General features: G+C 34.4%; 1 protein-coding gene across 1 annotated transcript in view; it reads right to left on the bottom strand.

The window, feature by feature from the left end:
- LOC142354175 (uncharacterized) overlaps positions 1 to 16163 on the bottom strand; it is a 51732-nt gene extending 35569 nt beyond the window's left edge. Inside the window, exon 1 of the mRNA XM_075406435.1 lies at positions 15275 to 16163. Coding sequence (XP_075262550.1) covers positions 15275 to 15580 — 306 coding nt within the window. The 5' untranslated portion in view covers positions 15581 to 16163. The remainder of the gene's footprint in view (positions 1 to 15274) is intronic.
- Positions 16164 to 16845: the final 682 nt, after the last annotated feature.

Genomic DNA, 16845 nt, shown 5'->3' with positions numbered 1-16845 from the left:
AATTGCAGTCTTTAGTTGTGTCAATTGTTCGTATTGTAAGGCTGGTCATGTTCTGCTATCTTTTAACAATCCAAAGTACATGGATTGCTTTGGTGTGCTGTCTTTCTTCTAGGATCTGTTCACAATTTTTCAGCTTTTTTATGTCAGTGTGAAGTCAAATTAGAGTAGTGGCTTCAGTCACGCTGAAATAGCGAAGAGAGCAAAAAAAGACAAGGGCTTGAGGCGTAATTTTTCATCAACCTTCCTTTAAAGCGGAGTCAGAATTTGATGTTTGAACAATTTTTTGGTTTTTTAGAAGTATTTTTAGTTCACGAAGGTCAATCTGACTTATGTTTTCAGTGTTTGTTTCCCTTGAGTCTTTCGGTTTGATAAATATGCAAACAAATGTTCTAATGGAACCTAGTTGCAATTGTATGAATTCATCAAGGGCCAGCTGAAACTTTTCATGACTTTGACACTGTTTTTATTTTGACAAGGTTTAAAAACTATTTCTGTTGTGTTATCACTTAATGTCATCAATGACAGGTCTTATTGGTTGATAATGACGCGCGAACGAAATTATTTGATGGTCTGAGTTATTAGCTTAAAAGTTTTCTTGAAGTTGACACTATTTTGTCAAAAAATATGTTTTTTTATAGTTTTTGTTTTACTTTTGTAATTTTTCTTGTCTTCTCGTTAATTCTTATTAAGGGCAGCCCTCAGAGGTTGTTAGTATGGTTTATTTCGATCTATTTTATTGTTCATATTTAAAGCTGATGCCTTTTAGGACTTTAACACAATTCTTTTGAACAAATTTTATAGAATTTTTGAGTTTTGCTAGTGTTTGTTGAAAATATTAATCGCTCTTGGTTGTGTTCATGTGTGAACTGTGTGTGTGTGTGTGCTTGTGTGTGTATGTGTGTGTTTGTATGTGTGTGTGTGTGTGAGTGTGTGTGTGTGTGTGTGTGTGTGTGTGTGTGTGTGTGTGTGTGTGTGTGTGTGTGTGTGTGTGTGTGTGTGTGTGTGTGTGTGTGTGTGTGTGTGTGTGTAAGTGTGTGTGTATGTGTGTGTGCGTGTCTGTGTGTGTGTGTGTTTGTGTTTGTTTCTGTGAATGTGTGTGTGAGAGTCAGCTTGTGTTTGCTTTCGCGTGTGCTCTGTATATAATTATGTATATCTGTCTGCACATATCTTTAATATACAATTATCGGTAAGTAATTCAGTCCTCCAATTCAGCGCTATATAAAAATTCTTTAATGTCGAGGATCCGTTAAAAGACAAAACTAGCCGGCGATGTTACGATCAGATAAAACAACCCTTTATTTTACGTTGAATAGAACTAACTTTGTTCTAATAAAATTGGTAATATTTGTACTCAAAAAGTAAGAGTCGCGGTCAATTCGGACGCCGAAAACAAAGCTTTTCCTAAAGTACAAAGACCGAATTTTTTCAGGCTGCAAAATTTTTCTCGCAAAAAAAGTCACGTCACCTTCACCATTCAACATTCAGTTTATCAAGCTACCGTTTTGCTTACGGTCATTCATCAGAATTCGAGATTTAAAAGTGTTTTTGTCAATATTAAACTAAAATTCCAAAAAACCAGATACGATTGAACCGATTGCCAGAAACATTACCGTTTTTATATCAGATACTTAGGACAGCAAAATAAATACTGGCCAAATCAAAACCCGCTTATATCCTTCATTTTGGAATCTGGTTATCAACGCAACTCGGATATTTGATGTAAAAAAAGTAAACATTTTCGGCTAAGCACAACTTTACTTCAATTGAATAGTATATTTATACTTAAAATGCAATGCCGGAAAATTCGGACAAAGTTGTTTGTATTTCCCATTCCGGCTGCGTTTGAGTTGATTAATTCTAAATTTAGGAAGTGCCAAACACCTTGAATTTAGCTTATTGAGTTAATTGGCTTTATATTAATTCTCCTCAAGTACAACTCAAACGGTTGCCTCAACGTCGGCAAAACTCAAAACTATGTTTTTACCATTTTTGGAGTAATTTACGAGCTAAAATGGTGCTAAACTTTATCTGTCACCGCCTGGAATTAAACCCTGGGTACAAGGTTTACTTTGTTACAACAGTCCAGAAGCAAACAAACATAGAAACGCGTTAAGAGGTTCAGATTATCAAGGTTAAAGATTTAGGACTCGAAGGGATTGAAAGTGTCTAAATTTAGCCTCGTCTAAAATCCTTTCAGCCGACATTTCAAGTTCACAAAATCAAATTGGAGACATACTATGGATATGTACCGACAAAAAACCCACCCACTCACCCCCTTAGGAATATAATACTATGCTAACTACACTATAACTAGCATTGATAACTACTACTACCAATACTACTACCTTTCATTTTCATAATACGCTATTCGTAATAATTGTAATTGCTAATGTTAGTTATTATACATATCTGACAATAAATAAAATTGATGAAACGCCAGCTGACAAATACTAAAAAGTGGGAAAGAATTCGAGAGTTCAAGTTATTGTGTTTGTATAAGAGTCGAATTGGTCGCGATTTTTCTTTGTTGAGGGCATTTAATAAGTATACTTACCAAATTTTAAAAATATAAATCGAAAAAAGTTCCGAGAAGTTAGTCAGCTGATGGTTTGGATTGGCGTTTAAGTTCCCAAAATTTGTTATTCAGGCAAATTTAGGAACATTATGAGGATTAATAAAAACCAAGCATCAGAAGTGGATTTCGTCTAAAGAGAATAAGAGAATTAGAACAAATTTGCTCAAATTTCGCAAAAGTATGGGGCATGGTATAACCTGTCAATTTTTTCTGGACCTAAACTAAAGCAGGAAGGCTCGGTAATTTGCGCGTGCTCATAATGTGCTCCCCTTTTTGCACAATATTCGATCAATTTTGTCAGCTTGTCAGCTAGAAGACAGTGTGAAACTTCAATTAAAATTGTAAAAACGATGACTCATTAAAGTAATTTTATGTAGCAATACTTCTATTGCTCTAAATTATTGAATTGCAGTTTCCTCTAGCAGTCGAAACTCCAAAAAATGCAATTCAATCCGCTGAAAAATTTTGTATTATCGTCTCTGGAGGCTTGACAAAAATAGCAGAATTGTTATTATTGGCCTGTGTTCAATTCAAGGATAAGAGCGGTTCTCCGGGACATTAGGAGCTATACTTTTAAGCCGTAAGAAAAATATCTCTATCAACTAAACACCAAATGGTTTTCACAGTAGAAGAAAGTACCGTGAAGAAAAAAGTTGAATTCATGTTTTCTGTTGCAAATAAGTATGAAATTCAACTTACGGTGAAAAAACAATTGATTAAAGAATGGCAAAATCTTCACAAAAATTACCTATTCGTTGAGGAAATCACAATAAATCTAAAAAATAGAAACTCATGCATTTTCAAATGTATTGCATATAGTGTGCCTTCTATTGTTATCTCTCAAGGCTAAAATTGTCAAAATATTTTGACTGATAGGATTACTGACCGATACTTTCCAAATAGTGTTTGATTGTTTCAATAAAATATGGCAAGGTTGACGAAAAAATACTTAATAACAAATTAATTATTGAGCTTGTTGGGTTATGGGTTTTCGCAAGCGGAATAAAAAGCGAGCGTGTTTAACTAAGTAGAAATAATTAATTTCTCAAAATGAGAGAATAACAAGAATGATTTTTTACAGTAGAATTTAGATATTTACAGGAGAGATCTGATTATTTGATCAAGATGGTGATTTGATTTTGGGGATGAAAAGGGACTCAAAAATCAGCTATATAAATACCCATTATCAGTGTGAAAAAGTCAAGAAACAAAACTAATCTTAGCACCATGATTTATGGTGGGGGTCGCAAGGGATACCCAATATGGTTTGCTTTTGCAAATCAGTCGCAAAGGGAACCATAAATGGAATGCATTTGCACTTTTCTAAGAATTCATTCACACTTCCGTAGATATCATAATCAATTAATAAATGCTGGGAAGACGTTACATCAATTAATCTAACTCTAATAATAGTTAACTAGAATTATCACTTTTAACCGAGTATTGATTTACAGCACCATTTCTTGAAGATTCATATATATCAGTATTGGTGACTTGAATCAATTTACCTCTGTCAGATTAATTTGGTAAGTTAAACTTTCTAATAATACTAAGTTTAAGTCTTCAACTCGAATCAAAATTCTAACGCCCCCACTCAGACTTGAGCTGATTGCGTAGAGTCTGTTCCCATCAAAACTGCTCTGAATATTTCCAATATCGGAACGGGCAAGGACTTTGTGAAAATGTCCGCTGCCACTTTGTCTGTAGGAACGTAATGAATTGAAATAGTCCCATCCTCCATCTTGTCCCGAATGAAGTGAAAATTTGTCTCAATGTGTTTGCTCCACTTGTGCATGACTGGGTTTCGGCACAATTTAATACAATTCTGGTCGTTCTCTCCAATTGCTATTGGATGTTTCTGTTGGATGCCGAAATCCTCAAGAAGTTGTTTCAGATACAATGATTCTTGAACTGCTGCTGCCATGCCTTGATATTCTGCTTCTGATGACGAAACAGCAGCTGTGGCTTACTTCTTGACACCCCTGCTGAGTGGTGCGCCACGTCCGTTGAGCTTGAAGTAATAGCCCGTTGTTGATTTTCTGTCGTTCACATCTCCAGACCAGTCCTCTATCACTTTCTCCCCACTAAATCATAACTAGCCTCTTTTGTGTAAGTAAATTTTAAACCTTTTGAACCTTGAAGTTATCGCAGAAGTCGTTTTCCGCATAGCCAGTGTTAATGGGTAGGTGCGATCAGGTGCTATCTGGCCTGGACAGAATGTTGACTGTGAACATGATGTCTGGCATCGTCTGTTTGGCCAGATAAGGAAGTGATCCAACCAAGCTTCTGTAGATCCTCTAATCAACTTCTTCGTCTCCGTTCTGTGCTGTCTGAAGATTCAAATTCAAATCAGCTGGAGTTCTTTAGGGTTTGCATTGATCCGTTTGAAACCGCTCAAGCACTGTTTCTATGTAGCATTCTTGGTCGACTGTGACTTTGTCCCCTTCTTGTCTGTTTCTAAGGCCCAGAAACCAGTGTAGTCTCCCATTGTCTTCCATTTGAAATGTTGCCTCTAGTGCCTTCTTGACATCGGCGATCACTGTCATACTTCTTGATGCTACTAAGATGTCGTCAAACCAGACCAAGATGAAAGTATGATCCTCTGCCTCTGATCCTGCGAACAAGCAGTGATCGTTCCTGCTTCTGACGAAGTTTGCCAGCTCTTTTTACCTTTTGTTACCAGCCTGTTTCAAACCATAAATTGATTTATTTAGTCGACATACTAACTTCTCCCCGTCTGATCCGCGATTTACAAACTCCTGTGGCTGTTCCAGATACACTTCTTCCTCTATTGGTGAGTGCAGGAAAGCCGTCTGGAAATCAAACTGGTGCATCACATGGCCCTGCTTCGCTGATAGTTGAAATAGAATCCTGAATGTCTCTGGCTTACAGGTAGGCTGAAAAGTCTCAAAGTAGTCCAGTCCTTCCACTTGTTTGAAGCCTTTCACCACATAGCGTTGTTTGTATTTGTCGACTTGACCGCTGGGTCCCAATTTTACTTTGTAGACCAATTTGCCCGGCATGACGTCCCTGTCTGAGGGTGGTCTCACTAGGTCCCTAGTCTGGTTGTCTTGGCGTGCCTTGACCTCGTCATTCATTGCCCGGTACCACTGGTCCCATTCGTCAGCTTGCTTGGCTTTGTAGACTGTTTTGGGCTCCACATAATAGTTACCCTCAATCACAACAGGATGGGTCCCGACTTCTCCAAAAAATTGCGGAACATTCCTTGCTCGTGTCCCTCGTCTGGGCTCTGCCCTGTCCGCTTGCTCCAGTGCCTCTTCAAAGAAGCCAACTGTCTGTGGGAAGTCCTCCGCTTCACTGTCTTCCAGTGACTCAGAGTCTCTGAGACTCTCTCTTGTTGCAGTAGATTCTTCATCCAGTGCTGCTTCCTCAACATCTGAGGCATCTCGTCTCAGTGTCGTTTCTTGAGTGTTCACGCTCTCTGCGTCATGCCACTCTTCCTTTGTTGCAGTAGATGTTCCCTGCTCCTCTTTGTTGCCATCGTCTTGATGACAATCATCTGGGTGCCAGATCCCCAGTTGCCGGGACCCCTCATCTAGTAGGTCGGGCGTCTCAGTGTTGTCAGGGATTGAGCCCACTTCGGACTCCTTGATTATCGCATCTCTCAGCTATCCCATTCTGTTGTGGCGTCTCTGGTCTGGTCTTCTCCTGTAGAATGCCTGCATCGATGTTCGTCACTGTGTGATCTGTACAACCACTGTCCACTAGCATGCCGGTTGTCTTCCACTGGATAAGAGCTACCCAGTAGTCCTCGTCTGGTGAAGCCAATGTTGGGCCCATTGCCACTGACTCCTGTTTGCCTCCATCTCTTTGTCTCTTGCATGCCCTGTCTAGGTGACATCTCTCACCACACTTGCTGCATTATGCTGTCTCCTTCCTCCTGCAGTCCTTGGCAAAGTGTCCAGGGATCCCACACACAAAGCAGTTTTCTTTCTTGGGTCCCTTCTTGAAGTCACGCTTCACTGCCAGTGCCACTGAACCACTTTGTCCATTGCGCCTCTGTGCTGTGCTCTCATGGAAGTCTTTGCTCTCATCGCAGCCTTTTCCTCAACTCTGTGAAGTTCGTTGCCGGGTTAAAGCTTTCCTGTATAACAAAACTTTCATACGTCCTTGGCAGACCATTGAGTACCAAAGCGTTGAAGAGGGTCTCTGAGACTGCTTCCCTTGCTTCTTGTAACCATTTGAGCACCTCCTGTCCTCTGATGAAGAAGCTATCCAAATCCTCAGCATCCTCGAGCTGCAGTCGAGCAAGCTGGGCCACCAAAGTCAACAATATCGGCGTCTCCAAACTCTGAAATCTCTCTCGCAAAAGCTTCCAAGCCTTTGCTCCATCTCCGATGCCGTCATCTCCTACACAGTCATGTCTCATCAGCATGAGAGTTGTTGCATCTAGAGTCAGTTACAGATCGCACCACACATTGTTCTGTTTCGCCTTGATGTTTGCAACTTCCTTCTCATATACATCCTTCAGCACCTTGTGTTTCTTCTTTTCATCATTGCTCGCCTCATTGGCTAGTGTTGCAGGCTCGTTGGGTTGCTCCTCTGTCCCAAGTAGTGATTTGTAGAGTCCCTTCGTCTGCATCATCGCCACAAATCTTGTGCTCCAGATTGGAAACTCCTGTGCCTTTCCTGAGTAGGTCAGCTGCTTCACTGTCTGTTGATCCATCTTAGTTTGAGCAGGCAAAACAGTTGTAAAAAGAAAAGGTGCTAAGCAGAAAAGGGATATGATTGTCGACAACAAAATAGTTTTTTTTAGAAATTAGTTTTAAGACTTAGAAAATTGCTGGGCCCATAACCTGTTGGGTTATGGTTTTTCGCAAGCCGAATAAAAAGCAAGCGTGTTTCACTAAGTAGAAAAAATTAAATCGTCAAAATGAGAGAACAACAAGAATGATACTTTACTGTAGATTTTAGAGATTTACAAGAAAGATCTGATTATTAGATCAAGATGGTGATTTGATTTTGGGGATGAAAAAGGACTCAAAAATTAGCTCTATATATACCCATTATCAGTGTGAAAAAGTCAAGATACAAAACTAATCATAGCACCATGATTTATAGTGGGGGTCGCAAGGGTTACCCAATATGGTTTTCGTCTGCAAATCAGTCGCAAAGGGAACCATAAATGGAATGCATTTGCACTTTTCTAAGAATTCATTCACACTTCCGGAGATATCATAATCATTTAATACATGCTGGGAAGACTTTACATCAATTACTCTAACTCTAAAATTAGTTATCTAGAATCATCAGTTTGAACCGAGTATTGATTCACGGCACCATTGAAGATTCATTTATATCAGTATTGGTGACTTGAATCAATTTACCTCTCTCAGACTATTTTGGTAAGTTAACTTTCTAATAATAACAAACTAAGTGTAACATAAAGCGAAACAGCTGCTTAAATTTTTGAAACTTCACAAAATTAAATTGACATTAACAAAAACATCTAGTACCTTTTCTATATGCTATGCTGTAAAGCAAAGCGGTAACAAAGTCTACCTACTTTAAAAATTGTGAGACTGGAACCAACAGTTGTTTTTCTTGTTGTTCACCACAAAATGGGACCAGGTCGGCAGAACGAAAGAAAAATTGTAATTAAATTTCTTTAAAAAAGAAAATTTTTGGTAAAAATAAAGCTGAAATTTAGCCGAATAAATCACAAAACAAAACAATTCAGTAATTTTTTTTGACAGCACAACTAAAATTTTTTTGCCTTTAGATTAACTTTCAAATCAATTGAGGCAAAAAGATAATAAGACTTGTGAAGAGTACTGAAGAACAAAAACAATGCAAACCAGCCGAATATTCTCAAAGGTTTGAACCTCGACAACTCCTAAATTGCTAAAGAGCTATTTTCAAAATATTTGGTTTTTAAAACTTAACGAATATAATACTGACAGATTTACAATAACAGCATTTACTCTTTTATTTATTTCCGAGACAGAAATCGGAAACTGCTCCAAAATTGCAGTATTAAAAAGAATGTATTCAGTATTCAAAATTGCAGTATTCAATTGCAGCAACAAAAAAACGATGGGTTCTCGTGACCGAAGATATTTCAAAACACTCCATCCATAAATTCATTGCTAGTCGGGTTTTCTGATGATACCATTTTTTTTCGACGACAAATATTTTTATCGGCCAAACTAGACCAAAAAAAATGAAACACTTTAACATGAGCTCATCCCCACACTGGGTCGACACAGTTACTCATTAACGAAACTTTTATTTAAAAAATTGCACACAGAAGCAGAACCTGAATGATAGATCGGATTGATCACACATGTATATGAAAATTCTATCAGAAATTGTAACATGGAACAAATTGAGACTACAGAGAGTGAAATCAACTGTAATCAGAGGTCTTTACCAATTTTTAGAAATAGTTACAGCAAGCTATCATTTATGGGCGAATAAATGATTCGAGAACTTTGTTTTCAACCGCACAATTAAGTTTTATAACCGCGATCTAATTTTCAAGACCAATGGGTAACATACCATTTAATTTATCCAAGCTATATTTATTGGAAATTGTTTACATGATTTTGCTGCAATTTGTATTCAAATTAACGCCATTTTGTGGCTATTTTGGTCACAAACTGAAAATAAATTTTAACTCACTTATCGCAAAGAAAACAAAAACATGGGTAAACGACTCGTCGGTTCCCAGCTTTGTGGGCGGATAACTTTTACGACTCTCTGGCCCACTTACCGTAACGACTCAGAATTAATAAGTCAGGGTTGGTCATCGAAAGTAAACGGGTGGGGGGGGGGGGGGGGGGTGGGGACAGATACAATTTCCATTGTTTCCATCAGCAACAGGGAAACCATACTCAGAGATATTCAAATCAAAAATCTTGTTAATTGTTTTTTGGCAGCAACAAACACAGTTAGGGACAACCATGTCTATAGAAACTCAACAATGAAATCAAAGTTCGGAAGATTCTTTTTGGATTAATTCATAATCCAATTCAGCACCAATTATGAAACCATAGATAAGGTGGATCATTTCAAAAAACTCGTAATTTCTTTCAGCTTCAATAATAAAATTAGAAATGGTGATAACAAATTCTGAAAAAAATTAATTCATTTTTAACAGTTACATCATATCAAAAAAATCAAAGTTGATTTTAGCAACTAAATTTTTAAATTTTTTTCTTTTAGCACTTAAAATGAAGCAAGTGTTAGGAGCATGACAATTCAAGAGACTTTCAGCAACATTGAAACCATTTTTAAGTAAAATCCAATACAAAAACTCCTAGTTGATTTTAGGCAGCAACGATGATACCATAATTTGGGAGAATCATATCAAAAGAAGTCTGGGGTGCTTTTAGAAGCAACAATGAAAAAAAACTTTCAACACTGTTTTTAGCAGCAACAAGGAAACCATATTCAGTGAGAATCACTAAAAATTTTATAGTTAATTGTTCGTTTCAGCAAAAATGGAACAACATTTGATGAGAAATATTTCAAAAAAAAACTATAGCTGTACTTTACTACCAAAAACAAAAGAATAGTCTGCGAGAATCTTTTCTAGAAAATATTGTCTTTTAGCAACAACAAAAAAACATATCTAAGCAAAGCCATTTTTAAAAAAATTCTGAGTTTTTTTTAACGGCAACCATGAAAACAAAACTAGGGTGAAAGTTTTAGGAGAAGTTCAGAGTTTAACCTCAACACTGAAACTTTATTTAGAGATAATCATTTCTAAAAATTTCTCACGCAATACCATTAGCTGCAACATTAATATCATTGAAAGAGGATCAATTCGGGGACAATTGTCAGATGTTATCTTGAAGCAAAAATGAAACCATAGTTAGGAAAAATCATTGTAAACGAATTACAGTTTTTAGCATCAAAAATGAAACAGAAGACGGAGAGAATCGTTTAAAAAATCATCTGTCTGAAAATGTTTCATCAAAAATGAAACGTTGGTAGGAAGAACTAATTCCTATTTGTATCTTAGTTGCATCAATGAAACCAAAATCAAGGTTAATATTTAAAGCAGCAACAATGATACCATAGTTAGAGAGAATCTTTCCCAAAAAAAATCTCAATTGGTTTTTTAACAGCAGCACTGACATTATAGTGAGGGGGAATCAATAACAAAAGAATCTTCATCGTTTTATAGCAGCTAATATAATACTAGTTAGAGCATTGTTTTCAAAAAACAATTTTTTTTCAGCATCAATGAAACTAAAAAAGGATAGTAATTCAAAAAAAATCTTAATTATTTTTGGCAAAAACAATGAAACAATTTTTATGGATAATCTTTCAAAAATCTTTCTCGGTTGTTTTCTAGCAGAAATAAAGAGATCATAGCTAGGGCCGTCTTTTCAAAAAATATCTTAGTTCATTTGAAGCAGCAACAGTGATACCCTAGTTAGAAAGAATCTTTTCATAAAACCTTCTTACCTTTTTAGTTTTTTAGCAGCAACATTGAATTTATAGTTATGAAAAACTAATTGAAAATTTTATTTGTTGTTTTTTTTCAGCAACAATGAAACAAAAAATTGCGGCAGTAATTTCAAAAAAAATATATAGAAGCAACCATAAAAACGTAGTTAGTGAGAACTATTTCTAAAAGATTTTAAGTTATTTTTACGCAGCAACGATAAGAAACGAACAGGAAGAACTATATCGAAAAAAACTTTTCAACAGTTTGGTTAAAAAATGTTCTCAAAAAATTATTCTTAATTGCTTTTAGCAGTAACAGTGGAATCAAAAACATAGTAAGGAAGGATCAAATACAAAACAATCTTAGATGCAGCAACTAAATCATAGTTAGGGAGAATTGTTTTGGAAAAATAAGAAAATCAGGTAGATAAGGCAGGGAATTGTTTAACAGAGTGGAATGCAAGCAAACGAAGAGTCTACTCACTCATTCATGTATTTCACACAATCAAATCTGCTCCTCTAACTAATCTGTATTTTGTATATTAATAGTATGTTCTAGATTAGGAGTAAAGTTCTTAGCTCTTTAGGGCATAACACTTAAGTTCACTTTTGACAATATTTTAGGCACTTGTTAAATCTTGACAGTTGTACCCAACAACAGCATCCCCCAAAATTTTTCAGTTAATAATGATTTGCCATTTCATACAAAATATGGATCCCATTTTTACCTGGTTTACAATATCAGCGGCCAGAATGCGGTACAAACTTAACCGGAACGTGACATTGGTTGGTGTCTTCAGGTCTTTAACTGGCCGGATATATTTAGACGTATTCCTTATCACCTGGATAACCAAAGGCGATACAGACTTCTGTTCGAATTTGCCTTGAACGAATGGGGGGAACAAAGAGAACATATCAATAAACAGTAAAAGGATAAGCGGTAAATAAACGTAGACAATTGAGATTTTATAGTTGACAGAAATTTTTGATAAATTAAGACTTTTGTTCGGCATTTTTGGCATTTTCTAAATACTACATATTTTTTACCGAAGTCAGTCAAGGTGTGCAACATATCTTGTTAAAAAAATAAAAATCAAAGAAAGGCGATACTCATAATATTCTCAAAATTATTCAGCTGGGATATTTCTGATAAATTGATAAATATGTAATTCGGACCGAGTACTTTTTTAAGAAAAAATTCAATCATATAATTTTTTTTAGTTTTTAGGGAATTTTGAAGAAAAATGGGCGTCTTTAAATTTTGATACTCAAAACTGACAAATCCAATATCAGTACTTTTTAGCAAACACAAAAAATCACTAGAATGCTCGCATACAAAAAAGGAAGTATTTTCATAAACCGGATTTTTTAGTAAATTGGAGGTTTGCAATGCATATATTTTAAAAAAATATTATTAGTTTTTATAACAAAAAAGTTTGCAATTAATAAAAAATAACGACAGAAAATAATTTCTCCTATTTTTATTAAAGCCACAACTTAGCGACATAAAATGTCAATCAAATGAAAGTTTGTAAATCGAGAACGACAATTGTCTCTCGTACTATGTTTGTAGACCAAAAATACTTTCAAACGCCAGCAAACCATAATCTAGCTTGTAAGCGATTGTCATTTTAACCTCAATAGAGTACCTTCATATCAAAAACGTCCAGAAGCAGTCACACCCATAAACAAATAAGTTTGAAATTCTAAATTTGTCTCGAATTATTGGGAACAATTTTCTGACAATTAGTTGTTAACAGCAACCAGCAATCTGTGTTATATTTATAAGTCAACCACTGTGAGTAAATGAGACAATTTAGAAACTGAATATCTTGAAGAATTTCAATATTTGTGTGAAATCTCTCGATTAAACTCTTTTATTTAACAAAATCCGAAGTCTACAGTTGTGTTCAATTTTATGTGAGAAAGAATTTTTGGGACATCTTTTTCATGGAAAAAACCACATGATAGATCGCAGTTGTATAAAACACGAATAGTCAAGAGTAATGTACGACGATGTGTGAATCTCAATTGATATTATGAGTCAGAGAAAAAAAAACCCAGAGATTGAACCCAAAATCATTTTATCTTGTATCTTTTTCCCTTAAAAATGTTACAGTATACAAATTACGAGAAGGCTTTTCAAATAAGAAAGTTCATCAAATGTCAATACATTTTACGCACGCCTTTTCTAGTGGCCAATAGTATGAATTCAAACACTTTTTCAAAAAACAGTGCTGACTAGTGCTACTGGGATGATTATTTCTTACTTCTTAGGGGAATAAAATGTTCTCAGCTAACTTTGCACCTCAAACAAAAAAAGACATTTTCAAAAAACAAAAATAGATCTATTTATTACAACCAAAATGATTTCTTGAACAAAATTATTGGCTTAACATGTTTATGATATCAATTGTTCTCCAATTAGCAGAACACAACACCTCTAAAACTCGCCAAACACAGAAGAAGCCGCCAGAAATCAGCTGCCTCAAATAATTGAAGAGTATTTTTTCTCAAATCCCTGCAAGCATTTAAACAAACAATTCAACTGCAGTAATGCTGCCAGTTTTTGAGAACCTATTCAGTTAGAATTTTTTTTACAAAAATAAAATAAACGTTGAAGATAGTAGCACAAAACGTATTCAAAGATTGGACCTAAGAATTTTAGCAATGAACCAAGAACAAAAATCAGGAGTTCTTCAATATAATCAGAAATACTAAAAAACGGAAAAACAGAAAATTAAAACGTTAGAAAAAGCTCTATGTTGAAAGAATTTAGCAATAACAACTTTTTATCTTGTATGGTTTCCTGAAAACCAAATCTAGCTAGTTATTGAAGTAAGTAGTTATTGAAGTTATTGGGTAGAATTTAAAAAAGTTTATTTTTCTCTACAGCTAAAAAACGTGAATAGGAAACGTATTGATGGACAACCACTTACTCAAACAATAAATAATTATAAATATTTCTGACTCGGTCAATTTTAAACCGAACAAAGACCTCAAAGATACGGCCCGAAACAAGCCTTTTTCATTCATTGACAGTGTTTAAGTTTAACAGTTTGGATTTATATATATATATATATATATATATATATATATATATATATAAAGTATTATGTATATAGCTATATATATATATATATATATATATATATATATATATATAAAATTATAATTCTATACATATATATATACATATATAATGTAATGTATATATATATATATATATATATATATATATATATATATATATTTATATGTGTGTGTGTGTATATATATATATATATGCTTAGGTATAAACAGTAATTTTTTTATTCTAACACTTGCTAATTCAAATTCCAAATTTATTCTTGAACAATCCCATCAAACGTAAAAAAATTATTAATTGGCAGTGTTGTTGGATTATTTCGGTAGAGTAACAAAACTGACAAAAATTTAGACATTTTGTCAATTTCATACTTTTAAAATTTTCTCAATATTGCAGTTTTTAACGTTTTATAACTAACTAAGTTGTAAATATTTTACATTAGTGAGTTCAATTGATTGCTGCTGTCCGAATAATTATCGAGAAAGAATGTTTTTTTTTGTTAAATATTGGGATATTTTTGTTGCTATTTTTGTCGGCTAGAATTTCTCAAAATTAAGCAATTTTAAACAAAACATTTTTGTAAATTCCTCCAACCAAAAAGTGTAGATTGCTGCATCCTAGACTTTATTAAACACAATTTTTCTGAATTTTGAACGTTTATCATGTTAAATATGATCCAAATTTTCTCATATCGCTCTCTCTTTGCATTATTTCGTTGATTTTTAGACTGTTTGTCAAAACTTACAATTGTACTTGACTTTATTTCAAATTTTATGATGAAAAGTCCATAGAATAACTGAAAATGACTATTTAAAGGCTATATGGGTTACCAAGCGTTATGCATTTCTCATAATTTGGTTTTTCTTGTTGCTAAAAATTCTTTTTTTAGAACTTTTATTGATTCTTCTTAGAACTCCTAACAATTTTTCTTTTTCTAGCTTTAACTAATGTTAGATCTTATTCATCGCGCTTTGTTTCGATAAAACTTTGTTAAATTAAATTAAAAGTTATCTGTTTGATGGGCATGAAATCAGAAAAACAAATGATTTTTGATTCAGTTCGATCACACTTGCCCAGGCCAAAATTCAAATTGTTGAAAGACAAACAAAAATTTGTAAGCAGAAATCTGCAGCTTAGTTAACTGAAATTTGAGACCTAATTGCCGTTTTCTTTAGATTTGAAATTTTTACCTGGTTAACAGTATCTGCGCCCAAAATCTGGTAAAGATTTAACCGAAATGTAACATTAGTTGGCGTTTTCTGGTCCCTAACTGGCCGGACGTATTTGGAGGCGTTTTTCATCACCTGAATAACCAGCGGTGACTCATACTTCAGTTCCGAATCGGCCTGAACAAATGGAGTAAACAAGCGCAACGGATCTGTAAACAGTAAAAAGATAAATGGTAAATAAAATTGGTTTTTATAGGTGAGTGAAAAACTCGATAATTTAGGGTTTTTGGGGTTGGGAATTTTGTGGGGATAATTAGTACCGTTCATTGAAAGATTTTTAATGAATGTAATTTGAGGGTGATATAAACTAACCCAGCGAGGTTAAATGATTTTTCAATATTTTTTAAGTTTATTTGCTCAATACAAAATATACGAAAAGAACTGGTATAAAATATTTGCAGCGGGGAAAACGACAGTCGGGCTGGGAAAAAAGAAAAAGAAAAGATCAATCCAATTTTTTTTCAAACATATTGTTTAATCATAAATAAAGCTTTCTGCAATAAAAATAAATACACCTTAAATTTGATTGCGGGAAATGGAGCTATTACAAGCTTCTTTGCAGCATTTCGCAGACAAAAAATCATCAAAATTGGACAGTAAAGAATAAATTAATTTTTAAAATCAGATTTTGCATAAATTGGGGTTGGTATGGCGTATATAAATTGACATTTTTATACCTAGTAATAAAAGGTCACGGTCTAATTTAACTTTCTTTCTCTAATTTCCTGAACAGAAGTAATTCACAGACTAACAAGGGCAAATATTTGTATGTTTTGTAATTCATTGGGATTTTATAAACAAACGAATAGCAAAAGATAGTAAATAAATATCCCACTTTCTTTATCCTTGGTAAAATTTGTCTTTCGCCTTGAAGTTGGAGGCAAATTTTTCCTTCCTGTGTCAGCGAATCAAAATCGAGCTGACATTTGTTCCTTGGAAATTAAGGAAAGCGCGTTTTTAACAGTGCAAGTAAAGTGCCATTATAGCAAAAGTGTCTATAAACACGTACACGTATACTGATAATGCGTAGATATGGTGTAAAAATTGTCTTGAAATTAGAGGCGCGTTTTCAGACAAAAAGGTGTTTATCTTTAATCTTTGATCCACTCTCAAATCAGTCAAAGAAAATGAAAAAAAAATCCAGTAAATCTAACGTGAACAAATTCGTCTGAACTTTTTGACGGCACTTTTGTAATGAACATTTCCAGTATTTCTAATATCAACCTGAAAGTTCTGATGTAACTTTATTAATCAATTTTGTTCGCAAAGTTTGAGAAAAAACTGTAAAAAAAGGGATTATGTGAATTTTGTTCACAAATTCCAACAAAAGACAGGTGATTATTTTATAGAAAAATAAATTTTTCAGAAGTTGTAAATTGAATGGCAGAGGTTTTCACTGTGCAAAACAAAGCTTTTCCATGAAAAATTAATGGAGTTTTTGTTTGTTTGTGAAATCTGATATAAACAAACGAGAAAATTTAAAACAGTCGGTGTGAACAAGCTATATGTATAAGCATGCACGTTTATGGTAG

This window comes from Convolutriloba macropyga, chromosome 15 (genome assembly GCF_964194025.1).
Source record: "Convolutriloba macropyga chromosome 15, txConMacr16.3, whole genome shotgun sequence".
Lineage (NCBI taxonomy): Eukaryota > Metazoa > Xenacoelomorpha > Acoela > Convolutidae > Convolutriloba > Convolutriloba macropyga.
Note: the sequence above shows the minus strand (reverse complement) of the source record. Positions and strands in the feature narration are given on the sequence as shown.